Below are 24170 nucleotides of genomic sequence, written 5' to 3'. Positions count from 1 at the left end.
AGAGGGGTTGGACTGGATGTTTAAAATGTCCTTTCCAATCCAAGCTGTTCCCCACACACAGGGAGAAATTGGAATGTCCCTTTAGCTTCAGGAGCTGTTTGAGAAAAGGTATCCTTTTGAATGCTGAAATAAAGAACAAATGAAAATGTCAGATGTGTGATGTGCAGTATCTGATGGGATGTTACAGTTGTAAGACTGGGCCATAGATACTATTCTAGCTGTGTGCTGATAAAAGCAACTTTCTGCTTACTGTGACATTTTTTGAAACTCATTATATGCTCCATACCATGCTATCAGTTTTTCTTAGCAGAAAGCTAGGACGTATTTCTAGACTCTAGGGGTACAGTATATCCAAAAATGCACTGTAAAACAAATGCCATGCTTAGAACATGCAGATGTGCCTGTAGCTACACTATTGACACTCTACAAACACAAGTGAACATGTAAGCAGCATTAAATCTAATATCTTCACTGAATACTTCTGTCTTTTGTTTTTCCTTCAGGTTAGGTGCATAACAATCTCTGAACAAGTGGATATACAAACTCTAAAGATGTCTGTTTCAAGTCAACACCATTCCATTATTACTAACCCTCCTCCACCAGAATACCTAAATAACAAAAGCAGTGGCTGTCAAACAAACCAACTTCAGTACTTACAGAGGGTGGTCATGAAAGCCATCTGGAGACACAACTATTCCTGGCCATTCCACCAGCCTGTGGATGCAGCAGCGCTGAATCTTCCTGTAAGAACCATTTTGGAATAGGAGTATTAATATATAAATTATTTACAGAACTTGTGAATTAATGTTAGTTTAATACAGTTTTTTCTGATGTAACAGCTTATGGAAGGTTACTTTCACATTTGAACATGTGAACTGCTCTCATTAAGTCTACAGGAAAACTGGGGTTTTTTCCTAGAGAAATGCTGCATCTTTGCTCATCTGTTTTCTGATCTGAGACTGCAGTACATCAGTATTTCATAAGGGGTAATAATAATGCTTAGACAAGCTTCTTAGAGTTTCTTGATATTGGTATTATCTGTCTTTTCTTCTTGTTTATACCTATTTATTAACACTGCAATTGAGTATTTTCCTTTGCTTTTGAGTTTTTTATTTTTAATATTAGCTATGCTCTGTGTCAAATACTTTATGATGGGAAAGCAGATCTGATTGGCCCTGAAGTAAATAGGCAAATGCATGAAAGTCATAATCATCTTGCTCTGAAGTTTCTAGAGGAATTAAATGTCCCTGTAAAAGTAGGGAAGAAAGAAAGAGATATGGTTCTCATAATACCACAGTGATAAATGTTCTCCTAGGAAACAGAAGATATGATGCTTAATTTCTTGTCCTGTCTTGCTTTGTGGAATTTATTTATGTTACAACTTAATTGTAATAAAGTGCATGAGCATAATGTCTTGTGACAAATAGTTTTAATTCAGGTATCTTTAGACTCCAGTTTTGGATGTTATTTCAGATAAATGAAAACACAGGTTTTTGACACAATGGTATTTCAAATGACCTGAAAGATACTCCTATTGGTAGATAAGTGAAAAGGTGTTAAATAAAACCACAATATGTTTCCTTTGATTATTTCTTTTTCTCTCCACCAGCTTTATTATTCATATTTAGTTTTCTTATATTTGCAGGACTAATTGTACAAAATCACTAGTTTTGTTCAGAGCAAACAAAAGCCTTTATCTGTGGCTGTTCTCTTGTGACAAACTCATTTGGTCAGTTTGTACAAAAGCACAGTCAAAGTGACTACCTTTCTGTGACTTTTCTTACCCTTTTTTCCTTCTTGGAAGGAGCTGTCAGATAAGGTTAATATTAAGGGTCATTCCATCAGAGTGTAGCAACATTTGCAGCTGGCTTCGGGCCAGTTCTGCCTCTCTGGATTTCTGAGGCAGCCTCTTGACTTCTGGGAGTGTGTGTTAGTTCAGCCGTCGCACAGTAACAAGCAGATGTCTGGCTCCATGGCAAGGACAGTGAAGGTGTTTGCCTCCTTTGCCTCTCTCCTCCAGATATTAGAACCTTCTAATGGCAGAATGGACAATAATTATTAGCTGCATTATTTAAAAATTCTCTGTGTTTTGGCAAATTCAGTGGTCTACACTATGATGTATTTAGCTTTTTTATTTCACTAACACAGATTGTTAGGACAGCTTTAGAACACTCTTGTAGTAGTAGTAACTTGGCACAATTACAAAGTATATGTGAACTTAGTGGAGACATTTCTGTTCCAGTTTCTTAAATGCACCATCAGGAAGTTAGCCACATGTTCTTACTTGCATCTGCACTAGACTAACCCTGAGAGGGGAGCTGATACAATCCAGGCAATGAAGTATTTGGACAGCAATTGTGAAAACTTGACAGTTTTTTTGTTAGTGACTGAGACCTTGTCTCAGTCAAAGTTTGTCTTTTGGCTTCTTTTTTCACTGTTGTGTAAACTGGAGTGCTACTTCAGGCAAATGGCTTTGAGAAAACAAATGAGAACTGTTTTCCTAAGTATTACTATCAGTAAAGCTCTGGATACTCATGTGATAAATATTCTTTGTGGCTCTGAATGGTATATGTTATATGGAAGAACAAGTAGGAAATGAAGGTGAAGAGTCCTGACAAACAAGGAGGAAATAGAAGGTGGAAGAGTCCTGACCACTTATCTTTTTGGTACTTTCAACTATAAGGGAAAGTTTTCCTTGACATAAAATATTGCTTCTGACATAATGCAATTCTCCTCTCTTGCAATTTAATTTTCATAACTAAATGTGTAAAAATCTTTGTGTCCCAATATTAAGATATCTTTTTGGTGACTCATTCTTTCAATGCCACAGGATTATTACAGTATTATAAAGAAACCTATGGACTTAGGCACCATAAAAAAGCGTATGGAACACAATTACTACACAAAAGCTGCAGAATGTATTGAAGACTTTAAAACTATGTTCTTGAACTGCTACATGTATAACAAGGTATGTGAAACACAGCCTCTTACCCAGTAACTGATTCTGTTGAGCAATACCAACAAGTCTAAAACAAGAAAATGGTTATTAGAACTTGCACTAAATCAGTCAATGTCTTTATGATTTTTTGGAAAATATTTTCTCTGAAAGGAGGGGAGGCTTTTTTTGCTAGGATTGACTGGGAACACAAGTCTACCTTGCTGCTATGACAACTGAAAGCATAGTCTTTTCTGTACGTGGATTACACCTCCAAAATCTCTGGGGTTTTGCTGCAGAGCTTGAATAGCAAGCACTGTGTAACTGCTGTACAAGTTGAACACCAGCAACTCTGAACCATGCTCTGTTCCTCCAACCAGTTTAACCTAATGAAGTATGAGCATCCCCCTGTGCTTGGGTGTTTGTTGCTGTGTCTTAGTACCTTTGAGCTTTAAAAGCCTTCTTCAGAATATAGGAGTGAAAAAAGGAGTTGCAGATCTGTCCTGTTTTCCCTTTGCTGTACATGAATGGTGATGTAGAAGGACTGCAATGGGACAGTGGCAGAAAGATTATTTCAGTAGTGAAGTAATTTGTTTTAAAGTGAAATTCTGGATACAGGGGTGGCAAGGACTTCTAGACCTCTCTGGTACTGATGGTTTTTTTCTATCTGTTGAAGCAGGATTCTGTAGTCTGGTTATTTTGAGGTAGCCCCTATTACTGCAGCCTCTCCTTTACTGAATGTTACTGACTGACTGTATTTTGCAGCCAGGTGATGACATTGTGTTTATGGCTGAAGAATTAGAAAAAGTGTTCATGCAGAAAATAGCTCAAATGCCAACAGAGGAAAAAATAGTGAGTTTCAATAAAGGAAAGAGGAAAGGAAAGAAGCCAGAAGGTAAGGCCTGTATTATATGCTGAATTGTCAACATGGCAAGCAAGCAAAACCCAGAAACAAACCCTGGAGCAGCTGGGGTGTTCTCCACTCTTTCTAGAACAATCAGACAAGTAACAATACTGCTGTAAGGCTTTAGAAGATTTATATTCTTTTTAAAAGGTGACTGACTTCTGTTTCAGAGAATGTCATAGTGCTGCTCAGCATTGTGTTACATAAACAAATAGGTGTGAACATCTATGGGGACTAAACAGAAGAACAGCTGGAAAAGACATTAATCTAACCAGCAAAGCCAAATACAGAAAAATATTGATCTAAACTGGTTTCAGATCAGTGGTGGAGATCTGTATTACTGCTGAGCAATATATGCGGGTATTAGCTACACGTAGGAAACTTGTGCCTTCACGATGCAGCTTGTACCCTTTGCTGCTTGGTCTTTCATGTGTTTGTAGTAAAGTCAGTAGCCGATTCTCTTCTTGGCAAGAATTTTTTACAATGTACAGGGCATAGTATGATGCCTCTTTAATCTTCTGCCTGAGGTTAATCCACAGCTTCCTTAAAGCCAAATGACATGTAACTTGGTACAATATTCTAGCTGAGGCACTAGTGGTACTGAATAGAGGATGATACCCATGTAGATTTAAGTTACAAATGCTCTTGTTTGTATTTATTTGTACCACTTGGGTATGAAAGAGTGGTGGTGTTGACCACTATTCAGTTTGACCATGAATGAAATTAACTGCAATATTTAAGACCTAACTTTTAAAATCTTCTGTATTAAAATAACCAGAAACAGAGCAGCCCATCCCTGGGACTTCAAACCAACAAAGCACAGATCAGACACAAGCTGAAAGCAGTGTGCAGCCTCCAGTTATGACTCAAAAGCGACAGCAGGCTCCACTGGCTCCTCTGTCTGCAGCCCAGCCGACTGCTTTAATGCCAGCTGCAGTCCCTGTAACAAAAGTAAGTCTCCTCAAATAACTTTCAGAAAGGAAGATATTGAAATTGCTCCTTCAGGCACTAACAGCAAAACCTTGAGAGCTATGCTTATTGCAGTAGCTTTTCAAAACTTCTATTGTGATAGAATATAGTAAGAAATATCTATAAAATCTTCTAGGTCTCTGTTAAATAACTGGGCCAATACTAATTCTAGAAACTAAGCAGAAATTGGGGTTACTGCTTGGTACATCTTTTCTTATAAATGTGGTTTTAAAATGTGTTCTCAAAGAAACAAAATGAACTTAGAGGGCCTTTTTTGAAGTGTATAACTATAGTTCTGCAGGCTTCATCTTAATAGAGGAGCTGTTCTTTCCTTGAGGAAGTAATGAGGCTACTTTGAGGATAGAGGTTTAAAATAAAGCTCTATTTAATAACTTCACATGTTTTCAATGTAAATCAGATGCTTGGTTCTCCAAAAATAGCATGTTTGATTAAATACTGTGTAACTACTCTGAAAGATGTTTGTAGCTCACAAAAGCAAACTCTTGTTAACTGCAAACTGAATGGTTTGTGAGCATCTGACATTTTTTCATCAGAAAAACTCTTTGGTATTGACTTGTTTTCATTTTGTTCTTCCAATATGGAACAGGCATTTGTGCCCAGCTCTCCCACAGTGTATACACTTCACTCAAGAAGAGTCTGAACACTAATTAAAAAGCACACATTGTTTTGCTTCCAAACCAAATACTATCCAGGTTAAAGAAAAGTAAAGATAAACCTTGTACATACATAAAGCCCTCAACGAGGCCTAAAATGAATTGCAGTACTTTTGCCCCTTCCTGTGGCAGTCATCATGTGGGTAATTTAATAACCACCAGCTTCCTGGATTCTTGAATGGCTAAAAACTGACCACAACCTGACCTGAAGTACATCCTGTTCTTTCATTTACATCTAAGGTTGAGCTTGGTGTTCTGATCTTGTAATAACTTGTAGGTTTTCAGTCTAAACTTGTGGAAGTGCCATGTTCTGCTCTGACTTCAACAGCTGTAACAGTCCTGACACTTTTTAAATTATTCTGTGTGTGTGTAGTCTGAAAACTGATCAGTACTCACTGTACTGGACACCTGTATATTTTTCCTTTTCCCAGGCAAAAAAAGGTGTGAAAAGGAAGGCTGACACTACTACTCCTACTACTTCAATAGTCACAGCAAGTGGTGAATCTTCTGCAATGTTTAATGAAAGAAAAGCTGTTAAAGCATGCAGAGGTGAAAGCGAATGTGTGGTAACAAATAAGCTTCTGAAGAGATCCTTGCCACATTCTCAGTCACCTGGAACTATTAAAAAGATTCAGTTGTCAGAAAACCTAAAGCATTGTAATGCAATACTTAAAGAAATGTTTTCAAAGAAACATGCAGCATATGCGTGGCCTTTCATAAAACCTGCAGATGTGGCATCTTCCTCCACTGGTGAGAACCAAGGCACGGCCAAATGCCCTACAGACCTAGGAACCATTAAAGTATGTGTGTTTCTGGGGAAATTAGACTATTTGTATGCTTGCTTGCATGTCTTGTGTAATTAGAAGATTTTAAATGTGTTAGCTGAAAAGGTGTCATGAAAGCTGCTTCTTCTTTGAAAGAAATAATGGGCATAGAAACCAGCCATATTTATGTGTCTCAAATAAAGCCTCAGGTTACTGAGGAGTCTCTCGTTGTGACCATGCACACAGTGGCTAATCCACTTGCCTGTTGAACAAGCTAATATAAGGAGTGAGGGAATCAGGATCTCCATGAAGCCCTTCCATGCAGGCTTCATGTTAAAATATCTGTGTATGCAGTGCTGTTGTTAATGCCCTATAAAACAAAATGCGATTCTATTCTGTCAACTTCTGCTTCTCTCTGAATCTCAATATCCTTGGTGAAGTGCCCTGGAACCTCAACACTGGATATTTGTGACAATTTTCACCTTTTTTGTGAAAAACAACCCTTCTATATGGAAGATATGTGGACAGTGTTCTGTGAACACTGGGCATGTCTATACTTAGTCCAGTTAAGCTCCACTTCTGGGGCTGAGGGGAGGTGCTTAAATTTTAATAGTTTACTGAACTATCTTGAAAACTGGCTTGCACAGTATGAAGGTTATTTCCCAGTTTTTATCCCATTAGTTTGACTCCAGCTGTAATGGAATAAGCTTTGTGTAAATACTGTGCTTAAAATCAAACAGGTGCTGAGGACATAACCAAATAAAATCATTCAAACATAGTGGTCTTGTCTTAGTGCTGAAACCAGTGCTACAAAGTTCTTCCTGTAATTACAATTAATAAATCTGTTTAAAAGAGGAAAAAAACTTCTTACTCTGTAAAAGGGACAATTTTGAAATGAAAAGCAGGCCTTTCCATAATGTTTTTTACAGTATTTACTGTGTTGATACAAGCTGAACCTGAATCTCTATGTCAAAATTCTTCTTCCTCCTTTTCCTCTACCTGTTCATGGTAATGCTCTCTACTAAACATGCTTTTTTTTTTTCTCTAGAAGAAAATGGATAACTTTGAATATAGTGATATACAAGAATTTGCTACAGATGTTAGATTAATGTTCATGAGCTTCTACAAACATAATTCTCCAGACCATGAAATAGTTGCCATGGCAAGAAAACTTCAGGTGAGTTATCTCTTAAGTCAGACTTGGAAAAGAGTAGGTAGCCTCATGCCCTGATGTCGAATCTACTGATGTTATTTAACTACTGTGTTGCTATGTAGTTCTAGAAAATCAGTAGTAACTTCATAATTATTTTAGAAATCTGAAAAAAATGTTGTTCCAAACCTAACCCTTCAGGATGTTTTTGAAATGCACTTTGCCAAAATTCCTGATGAACCTGTTGCAAGTGCTCATCTGCCCCAGCCTGTGAGAGAAATGGCAGAACCTTATTCCAGTGAAAGTAGTAATGATGACTCTTCAGAAGTAAAATCATCTGAAGACTCCGAGGAGGAAAAAAGAATGCACCTTGCCAAGCTTCAGAAGCAAGTAAGATTAGTAGTTAATGTGTATGACAAGATCTATGTGACAGTGCCACTCTTTTGTACATTTCTAAGGCTTAGCACCAAAAATCAGTTTTTCAGAGAATCTAGTAATTTATTTCTGTTTGGAAGCACCACCGAAAGTTAAGTGAATAGTGCCTCAGCAATTATAAAGTGGTTTTAGCAAATCATTGTTCTACTGCTCTTGCCTACCACTTCTTCAGATGACTCTGAAACTTTTTTAAAAAATAAAACTGCGTTCCTGTGATATGATGGGAGCCCCCAGACACTCCACACAGAGCTTAGTGGCATATTCTTCCAACAGAGGCATTTTTTTCAAATGGTTGAAGAGCTCTGTTCTTATCCTCAGTCTCTTTTTGAGCCATAGAAAAGCAAGTCATTAAAATCTACTTCAGAAAGTTCAGTATGAGAGAACAGAAGGAATCTCATGCTGACCAGTGAAGCAAAGCCAAGCTTCATATTGGGTGGGATGGGTCTTGCTTCTGCTTGAACAGGTTTTAGCCTACCTGTATCCATAAAGTTTCATGGAAACTAGCATTTGTTCTGCCAGTCAAACAAGGGACACTTTTCAGTACTTGTCAGACTACAGGTATATTATCAATCTATGAATGGAGGCAGAGGAGGATAAGCAAAAGTGTACGAGCCAGCCTTGCAATAGGAGTTCAGTGTGTCTGAATTCTAATTCTCATCACTTCACCATCTTCCAGTTCCTGAGGTTTGAACAAAGTTGTGTTAAGCTTTTCTCCGAGGTTCTTAGTATGTCCTAACTACCATACTATGTTGCAAATTAAGATGCATGAGCCCAGTCCCACTAGCCTAATTTGGCAGTGCTGCAGGAGATATAATTAATAAGGCACTTATGTGCATCCCAAGTGTTTGAAATTAAAGAGAGGTTGCTGAAAGTTACTACACTGGTTTTTGTTTGTTTTTTTCTTTTTTTCACTCTTAAAAGAATGCTAAAAGATACATGCTGTTAGAAATGTCTTCATAAAATAAGTAGCCCTACATCTTCTAGATGGATAGTCTGTGATAATTTACAATATAATAAGATGTTTGGAAAATATATTTCATTTGGAAAGCAAGCATCCTATTAATATCCACTCAGCTGCCACAAATACCCTGTGGCATTTAGGACCAGTTTACTCTTCCTCCTACATTGCCCAAGATTATCAGCTTTTTTTTCCTTTTGATAGCTTAAAGCCCTTCACCAGCAGTTGTGGGTTTTGACCAAACCGTGGTTATCTAGATCAGAAAAGGGAAAAGGGAAGGTTAAAAGTGAGAAAAGGAAGAAAAAAGAAAAAGCAAAAATAAAAAGCTTGATTGAAAAGAAGAAAAATCTGAAACACAAGAAGAAAAAACAGTCTTTAAACATGTAAGTGTGAGGGATTTGTGTGGGTGTCCAATTATTTTAAACTCTTGTTACTGCAGTATACTTCTTTCCTGCAGTCAGTCAAAGAAAACCATGCAGCAGGTCTTGCTGGCACATAAATCTGAAGATGAAGATGGTGCCAAGCCTATGAATTATGATGAAAAACGACAGTTGAGTTTGGACATAAATAAACTCCCTGGAGATAAGCTTGGGAAAGTAGTCCATATAATCCAGTCAAGAGAACCTGCACTGAGGAACTCTAACCCAGATGAAATAGAGATAGACTTTGAAACTTTAAATGCTTCAACACTCAGAGAACTAGAGAAATATGTGGCAACCTGTTTGAGGAAGAGACAAAGAAAGCAGCAGGGTATGTAGCATAAGTGATGCTTAAAGAAAAACCTCACTAGATTTGTTTCATGGTTTGCTTCCTTGTTAACTTCTGTTTCTCATGCAGCTAAAAACCCAACAAAGTCAAAACAACAACTGAATTCTGAGAGGAAACGAGAACTAGAGAAGAGACTACTGGATGTCAGCGGTCAATTAAACCCAAAGAAGAACGTCAAGTGTAATGTGGCTTTTATTTTTATTATTTTGTAATGGATATAGCTTAAAGTGGAATTCTTTCCTTGGACTTAAGTCCTGTTATGCATCTGGGGACTTTTTCCTCAGAACAGTTGGGGTCTTAAGTTTCCCATCACTAGTCTTAAGATTGTTTCTATGTCAACTGAGCTGGAGTCACAACAGCAAATTTGTTCACTTACTTGTCCTGGGTAAAGAATCTTCCTTATTCTTGCTCCTAATACCTTGTTACAGGTAAAGATGGTTACAGATTCAGAGCTTAAGCAACACTGAACAACCCCTTTATGCTGACATATGAAAACATGGTGGGGAGTGCAGAGGGTGACACAGTCTATTTGTTCATAATTCACTTTATGTGGTTTAGAGACTCAAGACTGTTCAACTCAGTCATGCTTGTTAGATGGCAGTCTCATTAATACTGTCACACTGGCAAAACTCCTGTCAGGGACAGAAGTGCTGTGTTACCTTAGACTGAAGAAAGCATCCTAGGAGAATCAATTCAGTCTTTCAGGCCATAATGAGTTTCAAGATCAAAGCCAGAAATTTAGTACGTACTTGAGCTGTACACTTGCTGGTGGTTCTCATCAGGGGCTGGGAATAGATCAATGCAGTTATTATAGGTTATTATAATCAATGCTGTTATTATAGGTCAAGCTGTTCCTCATTAAACCAGGAAGTGCAACTATTGCCCTCCACTGGATATCTATTTAGGTCCTGTGTAAAACCAGTTAGCTGAAATGACAGAAGTAGCCCTACAAGACATAGGCTTGCATCCCGCATTAGCTCAAGCAAGTTGTCCTGTCTGCTGTACATAAAGACTTGAATACATCCTAAAAAAAAAAGCTTAAAGAAGCACCTGAAATCAGTTTTGAAGTATATGTTGTGGGGAGAAGAAGTGGGCAGGCTAGGGAATCTTTACAACTGGAATCTGGCTTGTTTGAGAGCTTAATCTGGTATTTAACAGAGACTCGTGTTCAGGGAAACAGGTGTCCATGTAACTTCTCATTTTCAAAGCTTTCATTAGAGCAACAACTCTGAAAAAGCTTTGACTGCAAAATCCATATAGGTTGAGTTAAATCAACCCTGCAAATGCACAATAGTCAGATGGTGGGGAGGTGGCAGGAGATGACAATTCTGGAGTACGTGTGGTTTTGGAAAGAAGTGTTGGCTGTGGATGAGAACCTCAACATGCAAGTCTGGCAGCAGCAAGCACAGAAACAAGCTTGTGGGGGGAAATTGCTCAAATTGTGCCTTAAAACAGCATAGTTTTAACCTACTTGAGGATTGTGAATTGTGTGACTACAGGTCCTCCCTGGATATTTCAGCCATCCAGCCAGCTTGCTGCTGGTAAATTCCTTCCTTCTCCTCTGCAGAGGGAGGCCTTTTTTTTCCTCAAGTCCACTGCTAAATGGGCAGTGGACAAGGAAGTGGAGTAAGATGAATTGTTACAAGGGAGAATACACCTAACAAGGTTGACCCTAGTCTTGTATATGAAGAATACTCTACTGCAGGTGGTTCTAAATTCTGTCTTTTTCTCCTGCAGCTGAAAACAGCACTGAGTCGAGTACTGGACCAAGCAGACTGAGTGACAGCAGCAGCTCCTCGGATTCTGGCAGCAGCACCAGCAGTGGTTCCAGCTGCTCAGACAGCAGTGACTCAGAATCAGGTCAGAAAGTTTACTGCTGTGTTTGTGTAGGCAAATCATCTGCCCTTTGTTACATCTACTGTTCCACATGCTTACCAAGGATTTTAGTTAAAGGTTTGCTCTATTTGGAAGGCTCAATTGCAGTGCTATGAAATTAATGTCTTGATACGGAGTTTCTAGGTAAAAACAAAACAAAAAACAAGAACAAAAATTAATGCCACTACAGCACCCATTCAAGTTACCAGTGAAAATCATTAGGGACTAAAATAAGCTAGCAAAAGTTCTGTATCTAACCTGGACAATTGACTATTAGGCTATAGTTTGTTCTTGTACTTTTGATTCATTTTTGAAAGTGTCACTCACTTCACTTTCACCTTTGGGTCTGCAGTATGATGGATGCCTTACCTTAGGGTAAGGCTTAATCCCTAAACTGAGCCAAAGTCCACCCTGAGGCTTAAGCTGCCTCAAATCTGTACATAAAACTCTCTTTAGTTTTCTAGGACAGAACAGGTCTGCCAAACTGGAGGTGTACAATGTAGATAAACTGTGTAACGTGTGAGGTGTAAGGTGAGATAAATGCTCAGCCCTCTGTAGTGTGGGGAAGCAAACACAGTGAAGTCCATGGCAGCAAAGACCTTGATCCCACATGAATCTTTGTGGTCTTCTTTTATATCTGGGAGAAGTTCTCTAAACACATAAACCTAAGGTCAAGTATTCAAGATAAGAATGTTCCTTTCTCTTTGAGTTGGCTCTCTGGGTACAACTGCAACTCACACCTTGTATGTGTGAATAATGAAACACATGTGAATTATTGATTTGGTATTTTCCATCCTCCTCTTTCTGCCCACCTCACTGTATTTACAGATACAGAAACCTGTCCAAAACAGACTGCAGCCAGGCAGAACAGTCCTGCTTCTATAGAAAAAGCTAAGGTAAACTGACTGCAATGGATATAATATTTTTGCCCTAAAGAAATTTAACATACAAAAGTATTGGAAATGACATAACTTTATCAGGAAATAACAAATATGGCTTCAATGTTACTTGTTCTGTAGGACTGCTTTCTATGAGGATGTCAAATCTGTCTTTTAAAAGTAGCTTATGCATCTGTATATAAACTGATGAGAGAACTCATGAGGCTTTTACCTTTTATAGCCATTGTGGTAATTGTGTTGGGTGAAGGAGAGGAGAAGAATTGCTTCACACACCCCACCCACTCTCAAAAGAGGCAAATCCTCTCAAAACTGATCTTTGAGTATAGAATTGAGCCAGCAAACAGTGCAAACCCCACTTAAATGTTTTTTCTTTATCTATGAATACACTCACTTCTACACCTGAAAATAAATTGTAAAATATATCACTCATGTTCAGGATACTCTAATACTGCTTATTACTATGGTATTATTACAACTAACAGCAGTTTTATCTTGAAATCATTTTTAATGCCTCTTACATTGAATTTCTTTGTTACATTGTTATTTCTTGTCAGGGTTAGCAGCCTTTTACAATTTCCCTTAAAGCTGCCAGGGACAGAGACCTTGAATTTCAAAGCAAGATCATGGCAAAGCCTTCACTCTTTTTGCAATAGGCTTGCTTTCCCTTAAAGTACAGGAAACTAGGCTGCAAATTTATTATTCCCCTGCTTCTTCTGCATGTTCATAAGCAAAGACTGAGGAGAGGAATTATGCAACACACATTTTTTTTTGCTTAAGAAGAGCAGCCTCTGCAGAGACAGAATGACAGCAATAAATTTGAAAAAACAGGATCTGGGAAATAAGTGTCAGCTTGGTCAGTTGTAACAGCCCCTAACTGACTCTGAGTAACAACAAACATCATATTTCAAATCCTCACGTTACATTTTGTTCTCAGGGGTTTTCTGTGTCTGTCAGACCAAGGTAGTGAGTGCACTTTAACTCATGTCTTTTTGTCATCTAAATTCTTAGAAAATGCTGGATTAGTATCACAGTACAAGAACTACTGAATCCAATAAACAGTGGAAATGGGAGCAGTGGTGGGAAAAGGGGACCAAGTCATTATTAAAAAAATTGGCTGTATTAACTACTCTAATCTCTTTATAGAGAATACAATTTTGTTTACAGAGGGCATCTTGCAAAGCTGTTCTGCAAGCACAGTCCTCATCTCTTACTAGTAGCTTGCAAAATCATGGATCATCTGAACTGCAGCAGCCACCTCCCAATGTACAGCAGGGGCTCCAGCCTTTACAGAATAGATCACTTAAGCCACCAGAACAAAATGCCCACTCTCCCTCAGGTAACACCTTTATGGCTGCATTTGACTGCTGAGGGAAGAATGGCTGTCAGGATGCTTGTGTTGCCCAAGTTTATCTTGGAATTTTGGAGGGTTATCAAGTGGATAACAGAAAAAGTTCTTGCAGGGCATGGATTACAAAGAGCATGATATAAATGAAGGCTTGGCAGCACTGAGGATTGGCCAGGATTTCACATTACTGGGCACCTGTGGTGGGACAGAGTAGTATTAAAACAGGAGGAGGTGTTCCAATGGAAAAGGATACCTTAACAAGCCCAGAGTCACAGGAAGTGCTGAACACCCTAAGGCAGGAATTATATGCTTAAACCCATCATCACCTCTCAAGTTCTGGTCTGAAATGCCTGTTAGCTGAGCTTCAGACTTGGTGCCATAGGCCCTCTGAATTGATTGCTGTTGTCTAGACATATCCAATATATGAAGTTGCTCAGGAACTTGATCCAAGGAGCTTTTCTTTTCCCTCCTTCATTTCAAAAGGTCTAATAATGTCAGACACTTCTGAGGTTTTGGTAAAAGACAGCTTGAGCTGGTAGCTGATTAACCGAGGAATCAATTAAAAACTAATTAAAAATAACTCTTACATTGTACAGCTAAGATACAAAGCTTCATACCAAGTTAATCCAGAGATCTAAACAGTGACCTAATTTTGAGATGTAGGACTGCACTTCATATGATAGGGAGAAATCATACCCTACTTTTTTCTTGTGGATAATCTCAGCTGTATGTGCTCCATACAATGCTCCAGACCAGCATACTCCTTGGAGTACTCCAAAGACAAATCAGTCTCCTGTCCTCCAGTTCAGATATGCTCTTCCAGAGGTGAATACATGCTTCTCTCCAATGAATTCATTTCAAAGAATGTCTTTTAAAGCACGTCCTTACTCCCTTAAATAAGATGTAATATAGTACTCCAGGCTTGAGTTTGATTTGATTAAGGCCATTTAAGGTTTACAACAAAAGTAAACCCTTCTAAAACCCTTCTATCAAAGGGATTCTTATCCTTTAACAGGCTATTACTTCATTTCCTGTTGGCAGCAACACAAAAGGAAAGTTTGGCTGATCAAGTTTGTGGTGTACTATAAAGTTTATTTTATTTTTTTTCAGGGCTATAGTTTGAACTTAAGTAACCCTTGCACACTTACAGGTTAAAAGTCCACTCCACAAACCTACAGCTTCACAAAAGGTAGGCAGCTTATAACAGATGTTTTGCTTTTCTAGAGGTATCAATTTCACAAACTCAGTAATACTATGAAGGCTCTAGAGGCTATACTGGAAATGTGTGTTGCTTTTTATTTCTTTTCCTAAAGCTATGGAAACCAGGACTTCCAGGGTCTAGATGAGGCTGTGAAATATTTAATCTCTGTTAATTTCTATCCTAAAATGTTTTTGGAGAGTATCCTAATTAGAAGGGCCTCCATGTAACAAAGGAAGTTGTTGATACTACTGCAGCATGACCTCTTCCATCTTAAGGTGTTCCGTGTTCTTTCTCAACATGGTTGAAAATGTAGCCTCTTTAGCCAGGCTGTAGTAGCTTTTGTTTTCAGAAATGAATAGAAACTACCTTTTAAGTCTATGAGCATAATGATGTGTCCTGTATGTCAGGAAGAAAAGCAGCTCACCCTTTCCCATTGGTGTCTGCTGTCCAAGGTAGCAAGTAGTGTATATTATGCCTCGGGTTTCTGCACCACCTTCCTCAGTTCAAGGGATTACAATAGAGAGTGATCTTGCACAGACAAAAAATACCACTGAACTGAAGATCAGAGTTGACCTGATCCACAAGCTGGAGTGCAGTAACTGGCTTTATGACAACTTTATTCTGTTGTGCTGTGTTAAGGGTTAAAGAGCTTGTATCGGTTTCTCGTGGTCTACCCCCTTCATCACTGGGGTGGCTGAGCAGCACATATTCTAACTCTAAAGCTGTGATATACAAACTTGCTTTGGTTACCATAATATGAATGAAATCTAACTCTTCCCTGTTGTTTACAGAAGCTGGAGGTGCAACAACTTGCTGCTTTGAATTAAACTTTTAATCCTGCTGCTGTATAATAAGAATCCACATGTGCTAAACACACATATTAAAGAATATATTTTGAAGTGTAGCTTCTCTTCTAGGTATCCAATGCAATTTCCCAGGTTGACAGAGCTGACTGGAGCAAACAAGATGAGCAAACAAGACATCTTGCCAAATCAAATAAACTTCAAAACAAGGCCAGTGTGAGAACTGCTGATTCAATAAGTCAAGAACAAAGTATGTGCTGTGAAAAACTGTAATATTGGGGCACAAAGTTATGTATGTATATGAACCTGGTTTAAAGAAATAAAATGCTGAGCACTTGTACTTCAACCAGTGTGTAGAATAATGGAGGGAGTGATGTTTTCCCTTGCTCTTTCTTTTTGATTTGTTGCTTAAAAAAAAAAGTTTGGTTCTTGTTCTCTGTTAAAATGTATAAAGCAAATTACTTTTTGATGTAGGAATTTAGCCTTCTGAATTTAGTACTAGGCATAAGTAACCCTGTCTTCCAGGAACTCTGAGAACTGCTGCTCCACTCTGTTGAATTTCACTGGCCTTTAAAATATCTTTTGCTGAAACTTCATATGGAGTAGTTTGCATTATCTGACTCTTGGTGACAAGGGTCTGACAGTAAATTAATGTCAAACAGACTTTCATCATGAAACAAAACTTGCAGTTATTACAAGAACAGAGGCCCTGTGTGAGCTGCATTCCATTCTTCATACATATTTCATACTAAAGAATTGAGCTGGATATCCACGCTGTGAGTCCAGTGTTACCAGACATGAGTGTTTTGGTTCTTCCCTTACTCTTTGCTCTCTAGACTACCTGTACAGCTTTAAGCAGGATAGGGAGCAAGTTTCTGAAAATGAAATGAAAAGCCAGAGCCTGCTTAATGATGAACTCTTTAATTTTTGCCAAAGAATAATGTGAGATATTTCAATTGTATTAAAGCAATTCTAAACCTGGAGATTTAATGTTCCATGGTGTTCTCTTCAGCCTTTCCATGGTCTTAACACACCCAGTCCTACACAGACTGACCTGACCTGCTTTGTTCAGACTTGCAGCAGCTCCACTTGGTCCATGGCTTCAGCCAATAACTTTTCACTTTAAAAGTTTTGAGCCTGTGAGGTCTTTCTGAAAAAAACCATTTATGACAAACTGACTGAGGGTTGGACACTTTGCCTTCAGAACTCTGGATCCAAACAGTGGGAGACATTTCTTTTACATAATAAAAGTGTGCCAACATGTTCCCTCAACATTTCTTATTGAGCATTTACTTAAATACTGAGGCATCTCAAACTACCATAGAGGATCATTGCTGAATGAGAGAAAATACCTGTGGTGTTTATATTTGGTTTGAAAATAGTGTTGGTTTTTTCCCACTTAAATAATAAAGGTAACAGCATAGAGCCTTTGTGCATCCTCTGGGCTACTGGAAATGTGAAGACTAGCCCTTGCTGGGTGACCTGTTTGCTTTTTTTTAAAAGTAACTAGGGTTGAGAGCTTCAGGTGAAGTGAGTTTACATAATGAATGAAGTACTCCTAAATAATGCTGGGATCAAAGGGAAAAAGGGTTAAAGAGGGGCAAGTGGCAAAGTGCTGTGTGGAGACTTTCTGAAGACTTTTTTGGGCATTCCACTGGGACCACTCCTAGAATCAACCAGAAGTCAATTTCTCTTAAGTAGCTGAGCTAACTATCCCTTTCTCTGTCCAAAAGTGCAGAGAAGTGGTCCAGTTCAGCTTAAACTTAGGAAATGTTTGGGAGAATTTCTGTCATTCTGAACCAAATAATAATAAACTGCAGTGTAAGTTCTTAAGTCAATGCCTTGAATGACTGAAGTTTTATCCCTTTAGTATGAGGAAATATAATCCATAACATTGACATGAGTGAAAAATATTTTTTCATTCTTCTGTCAGGTCATTATATACCTGATGATAAACCTAATGATAAAAACATACTAAAGCCAAAATCAGAACTTCTACCAAAAAAGGTGAGTGTTGATCAAGTTCTATTTGAGAAGAAGGTGAATGTACTCACTAGGCTGAGTAACTCCCTCACCAGGGATCTTGTCTAAAAATCTGTTCTTTTACAACTGGAATATTTAGCATATAATAGGTCTTAGGCATTTTTGTAATTTGTATGGATTTATCTCATTTTTAGTGCTAAAACAAAAAAAAATCTATAGACTCCCATCATTTCAGAAGGTAAAGTACCTAAGATACATGATTGAGAGAGATATAAAAAAATAACGTGTCCATGTTGTCACATAAAAATGTGGCTTGTTCCACCTAGTTTTAATATTTAAACAAGGAACTAACATTCCTTGATCTAGTTCTAATATCTAAGTTATTAGCATGCTTTCCCTTGCTGAGCCAGGACCAAAAATAAGAGTAGTGTGGAACATAGTCTTGGGTACTATTGAGAAATCTCTTCTGAAATAAGACAAAACACTCCTAAAGACCAAAGGTATTTATAAAAGTTAAACAAAATACTTCCTAGCATACAAAAGTTAAATTAAGTGGAAGAACAAAGATATTTTTTTATCTATTAAATTCTTCTCTGGTAATCAGGTACTTGAAAACATTGAATCAAAATTAATAGATCGTGTTAGCGGATGGACCTGGAAAGTTTTCTATATAATCTGTTGACCTAAAATGTTACTAGATTTTTTCTTTAGGCACTTAACTAACATATTGAATTCAATTCCAAAAACATGTATTTCCTTCATAAGCACATGACCTTCTTCTAAAAGCAGAATTTCTTAAGAACAGTGGTTTTATGCTGTGAAGAAAATGCCATGGGGGTAACAAGGGTATTTAAAACAAACAAACCCCACAAGCCTAATACAAAACTACTGCTATGCAAAGATTATGTACAGAGATTAGATGGATATTCTTTGTATTAAAACATTGTCAATGCACCTTGTGTAAACTCAGCCTTTTGAATTCATGTTTCCTGAAATGAAAAAAGAGTTGTGGACTTAAAGGGAAAGAATAGCTACAAATGCTAACAATTTTTAGCATATTCCTAAAGAAGCTCTTAAGTGGGTAAGAAAATCTGTCTGTTTAGACTGTTGTACTTGCACTAATAATGCACCAAAGCAAGGATATTTTGTTGTAGATGTTTCCAAATAGACCAAACCAAACAATGTTGTGCTAAGGTAAGAACTAAGCAGGTCATGGATGTTTGTAGTTGGAGAATATTTTTCCTTTTCCTAACAATTTCAGGATGCAGGACTTAAGAATATAGATTCCTGGATAAGTTTATGTGAAACGATGAAGGCTCCAGCTCCAATAAAAGCATCTGCTGAGAGCTTCAGACAGTTCAGGGAAGCAGTATTAAAGAGGAGTGGGCAAGTGCAAGAGTTAAAAAGGCCTCAGGTGCAATCTGAGATGGAAATGCAAAACACTCCACAGGGAAAAAAAGGTTTGTAGCCACAGATGTTTAAATATTGCTCTGGGTTTTTGCTTGTTTGGTACTGGGTGGCTTAGTTATTCAGGAACAAGTGTTTTGGGTTAGGTAATGGACAACATCAGGTGAAGTCATGGAGCTGTACCACTCTAAGCACAACTGCACATCCAAAATGCACAAAGCAGCTTTTTTCCCATCAAATCAGTATTATTTCAGCAGTCAAAGAAACTTCTTGGGAATGTCTGTTGTTGTTGTTAGTTTGGTTTTGGGGGGTAAGGGGAGGGTTGATTTGTTTGGGTGTTAGAGTGGGGTAGGAGGGGGAGAGGAGTTGTCCCCTGAAACACTCAATTCCTCTGGTCATAACCAGATTGACATTTGTTCTCAGTATCTTGTTTTACCTCTACCTATAGTCAGGAATATCCCCAACTTCTTGTTTTCCTAAGGGGACATGGGATAATCTAGTCTTCAAGAACATGGTGTTAATGCAGCTAAAGGGATTCCAGAGCACACCATTTCAGGCAGCAGAATTGTTTGCATTGCTGTAGAGAAGCACATTCAATATTCTCCTGCTGTAGTTTCTTCCCTAGTTGTTCACAGCCCCTATTTAAGGAAGTGTCCATTTGTGTATCCCAGTCTGAGGTCTATGGTTATGTTGAGAGGGATAAGTGACTGCCTGCTAATTGCTGTGTTACAGTAATATCCTGAATTTTGTTTGCCACCTTTCAGAAACCCTGTAATATTTCCCCCTTCAGTAGTCTCGGGGTTTTTTCTTGTCTCTTTGACCCTGTGAAAGACAACTCTGAACTGGTTCCTAAATTCTTCTCCTGCCCATTGCTGGCTGTACTAAAACAGGTTAACTGTTTAGAGCGTACTATTTTAATAATCAGAGCATTTCAATTGTTTGGAGTGTATTATTTTAATCATCAGAGCACTTGAGAGACACTCCTGGTTTACAATGTGCAGTGCAGGCCAAGCACCTCCAGCTGGTTTCTGTGAGGAGGAAACCAGGCATGTAGTCTGTGGAATAAAGTATTACAGGTATTTGCCTGAATTGAGGGAAATCTACCTCAAATAACTACTTGAGGAGGAAGAAGGTAGAAAAGAAACATCATGGGCCAAGAAAGTAACAAAAAATTAAGAATTTCAAAGAAAGTGTATGCAAGTTTTGTATACTGTGTATACTTAATTATTACTTTATTTTGTAATTTTAAAAAACTGTATTACATTTTTTCTTCCCACACTTCACTTTGGAGACTGCTCATCTCACTGAACTTCCCCATCAAAACTCTCTGTCCCTGTGGAAAACTCTGATCTGTCAAGTTCCTGAAAGTTGACAGTGAAGGTAACACTACCACTTGTGATGGGATTCTGACACAGACAACACAACTCAGTAAACTAAGAGGAAAAAACTTTCTACCAATAACTGAATTTTCAAAGACAATAAATTGTTTCTAAATTCGTAGAAGCCAGTTAAAACATGCCCCAAAAGGGTAGCCTGGGCTTTCAGGTAGCAGGCTGATGCAATATATCTATTCTGCAATAAAGTACTGTTCTGGGGCTTCAACTTCTGCCACTGCAGAGGTGTTATTTCATTCGAAAGCAGGAAGAGTGTATATGTCTATATATGTGTGTATTGGGGCATCACCCCCTGCAGTGTCTGGGGACTTCCTCTTACATGAGCCTGGCCTGGGGGCACGCTCCAGTGTACACTGTTTGGGAGAGCTGAGGACTTGGCTAGGACAAGGATTTGGGATAAATGACAGGTTGTAATATAAATTGGTGCTGTTAGGATTTCTTGTTTCATATCCACATCAAAAGTGACCTGCCTTCATTTGTAATTTATATGTTATTAATAGCTATTTGTCCTGCAATAAAATACATTCAGGACACTCTACCTTGCTATCACCTGGATATACTTTCTGACTGGGTTAATGCCAGCTCAAGATCTCTTGCTTTGGAAATAGGAGGTGACAGAGCAAAGGGCAATAATTCCTTCTCTGTATTTCATCCATTCTATATAACTATATGGGCATTGCTAATGGTATGAATTGGTACTTTTACCCCTTTAAAAATTAATTCCAGCTTCCATGACTCTATATTGTCAAGGTGGCTTAAAGTCACAATGTCAGTGCTGCTGATGCTAATCTGATAAACTCTTTATTTGCAATCTACAAGTTCCTTGAAGAGGATAATCAGTTCCTATCTCCAGGCAGAAAGCTGATTTTAGAGGAAAGGGAGATGGCCTGAAAATGTGAGTAGCAAGCCCATAATGACTATTGCCTAAAGACATGATCTCACACTGAGGATGTAGGAATACCACTTGTGTAGATACCGCCTACAAACAAGCTGCTTAAATAAACTACTAGTTACCTAACAGTTAAAATGCATATTAAGTTCTGTTACACCATACATTTACCTTCATCATTTGTGAAAACAGCTGCATTAATGTAGCACTTGTATACTTGTATCTATGCTAGTAGATTGTATCTACATGTAGATGAAGGGTACTTCTTAGCTTTATAAGTTCTGCTCACTAATAAATGGAATATGTTAAATTTCTCAGCATCAACTATGAGTTGGCCAGGCTGGAGGCAGAATCAGTGATGTGCAAAGTTGTCCTCTTTTGTCTCTCAGAGAAATGGGATTAGTTGAGCTGACAAAAGATAAGCAGGCAGATGGCACTTTATGGAGGGCAAAGCATACTTGTCAAAGCACGTAAGGCCATCTGCCTTGGGGTTGATTTGGCTTGGCACCCATTAGAACAATAATTTAGGGCAGATGAGAAAATCAAAATATAAGACAGACAGAAAAGTAGCAGTTGGGGTTCTAAATTTTTCTTATTCATATGAGATATATAGAAGATTCTAGGCTTTCTTCTGCAAAATGCTGGAAAATGCATGGTAGGTTATTTGCCTTCTACAAACAGGTTTGCCACACATATGTAGACAATGTGGTCCTAGAGTATGAAGAAAGTGTTCCTCAATAAAAGAGGAATTCTAGGGCTTCCTTGGAAAACAGGACAGCTAAGGTAGCACAGGTGGAGGTGCCCAGAAATGCTGAGCTAGAATATACAGCAATTTCACTGTGCAAACACGGTTAAGAACTCCACCACTACCTTCTTTCCAGCTCTGATGGTGATCCATATCCAGTGTGTGAAGATGGCACAGCTAAAGTCCGTAGGCAAAAGGTTTGTATAATTTAGAAGTCTGACTTAAAACCATCTAGGTAGTTAGTGATGTACAAAATAAAAACAGACTTAGTTCTAGACCTGTGAAAAATTGGCTCTGCTTCTTTCTTTGTACAAGAAATGCTGCATAACTTGGTCAAATACCTGCATATAATAAGGCACATCATGGTCTCAAGGTTTCATCCTTCTTGTGTTGTAGATTACTACTATCACTTTGAGATTGCTGTGACTAACCCATCACTGGGCTTTCATTGACCTTCCTTTAGAGACAAATGGAAGCTTGTGGTCAACTCCAGGTTTCCCAACCTCAGTTTTTCAATTTTTCTTAGGGGATGTTTTCTAGTAAGTAATTCTGATTACTGGTTTATTTAGACATTTTATGGCTACTGTGATATAAACAACAACATTAGTTGTTGTGCTTCTGCCAAACTTCCTAATTTATCTAAATGGGTCACTGGTTTACTGAGGTGCAATTCAGGGAAATTCTGCTGCAGCTTAGTCTGATATTAAGTTGCACAGGCTTCTTTCCTATGAGAAAGGTCATTAGCACAAAGTCTGATGCATAAGGAATTAGCTATATGTTAATCCTAGGGCTGGCAGTGTGAGTAATCTGAGCATGAATGGAATGCTCGAGCTCGGAAGGCATGATTCATTTAATCCTACTGCAGTCTGCAGAGCTCGGTGTCTTAACTGAATCATCAGCTTCTGATGTTCCTTCTCCTCTTGCCCAAGAGAATGAAGGAGCCTTAAACACTCTGCACCTTTTTCCCCAGAAGCCTGGTAAAGCTTCTGACCCTAAGTATGTAAGGGCTTGTGTTCAGATGATGAATAGGGATCATGAACAGTGTTACTCAGCATTGTCAGATGATGTGGGTTGCTGATATTTGTGCTACTGATATGAGAAAGCTTGGCGGTTTTTTACAGCTACTTGAAGATGTTATCTGTAGTAGAAAATAAATTCATATAATGGTTTTGTATCTTGCTTAAACTCTTAAATGCATGAAAGTGCAGTAATGGGCCATTCTTTAGAACATTCTCTACTGCTGCTTTATTTGATTTAAAAAAAAAAAAGAAAAATTATGAACTTGTTGAAACCAGGATTAATTCTGTCACTGCCTTCAACAGGACTAGGATTCAACATCAGTGCCTATATTTGTAAGTCTGAATTTAGAACAAGTAGGAGAAGGCATTTGGTGTGTTACAGACAAAAGTCGTCTACAAGCTGTGTTCCAGGCATAGTTACAAATTATATATATTCTGCCTGCATACATGCTTATCCCATTTTTAAAAAAATAGCCCATTGAATTACATACCTTAGAGTTAACAGATGGATGCTGTCTTTGTACCCACTTCTACTTGCGCTGCTGGACAGAGCAACATTTCTTGCAAGTTAAGTTCTAATCCTACAGATTCACCTGGACCAAGAACAAATTTTGGTTTTGATCAAATTCATGTAACAGTCAGCAACCTCACTCCCCAAAACCTACACACAGGCCCATGTATTAGCTGTGACTCTCATGTGGCCTCTACAAGTCTCGAATCTGCCCATAACCTCTAGAAGCAATGGGTTTAGTTCTTTCTAGGAGTACAGATGAGCAGGCTGGGCAGTGACTTGGATAAGGACTTGCCAGGATTTGACATGCAAGCTCAATTCTTGACTACAATATTCTTGTAGTCAGCAAATACAATGTCTATATTTTGTTATGTCCCCAAACTAATAAATGGTAATTTTTCATAACCTGCACTTTTATAACCTGCAAAATCAATTGCTTAGTACAGTTACGCTTTTTCTTACAATTCTGGATTATGTGAACCATTCTGGTTCTAAATTACGCTTTACCCTGCATATCAGTAGGTTAATACCACAGACTGAAG

At 38.3% G+C, this 24170-nt stretch overlaps 1 protein-coding gene across 1 annotated transcript; it reads left to right on the top strand.

The window, feature by feature from the left end:
• Positions 1-551: 551 nt before the first annotated feature.
• Positions 552-19131, top strand: BRDT (bromodomain testis associated). Its single transcript, XM_071565669.1, has 17 exons — positions 552-743; positions 2831-2968; positions 3701-3830; positions 4618-4790; positions 5914-6282; positions 7295-7423; positions 7598-7786; positions 8994-9172; positions 9247-9539; positions 9627-9737; positions 11295-11417; positions 12261-12328; positions 13496-13672; positions 14394-14501; positions 15795-15930; positions 17614-17687; positions 18925-19131. Exons 1-17 carry the CDS (start codon positions 552-554, stop codon positions 19129-19131), a joined length of 2796 nt encoding a protein of 931 aa, XP_071421770.1.
• Positions 19132-24170: the final 5039 nt, after the last annotated feature.

The sequence above is a fragment of the Pithys albifrons genome, chromosome 10 (genome assembly GCF_047495875.1).
Source record: "Pithys albifrons albifrons isolate INPA30051 chromosome 10, PitAlb_v1, whole genome shotgun sequence".
Classification (NCBI taxonomy): Eukaryota; Metazoa; Chordata; class Aves; order Passeriformes; family Thamnophilidae; genus Pithys; species Pithys albifrons.
Note: the sequence above shows the minus strand (reverse complement) of the source record. Positions and strands in the feature narration are given on the sequence as shown.

Coding starts and splice junctions, on each gene's coding strand:
- BRDT (XM_071565669.1), top strand. CDS start 552: ATGTCTGTTTCAAGTCAACACCATTCCATTATTACTAACCCTCCTCCA. Junction 744..2,830: donor CAGCAGCGCTGAATCTTCCT/GTAAGAACCATT, acceptor TCAATGCCACAG/GATTATTACAGTATTATAAA. Junction 13,673..14,393: donor CCCACTCTCCCTCAGGTAAC/ACCTTTATGGCT, acceptor TTCTTGTGGATA/ATCTCAGCTGTATGTGCTCC.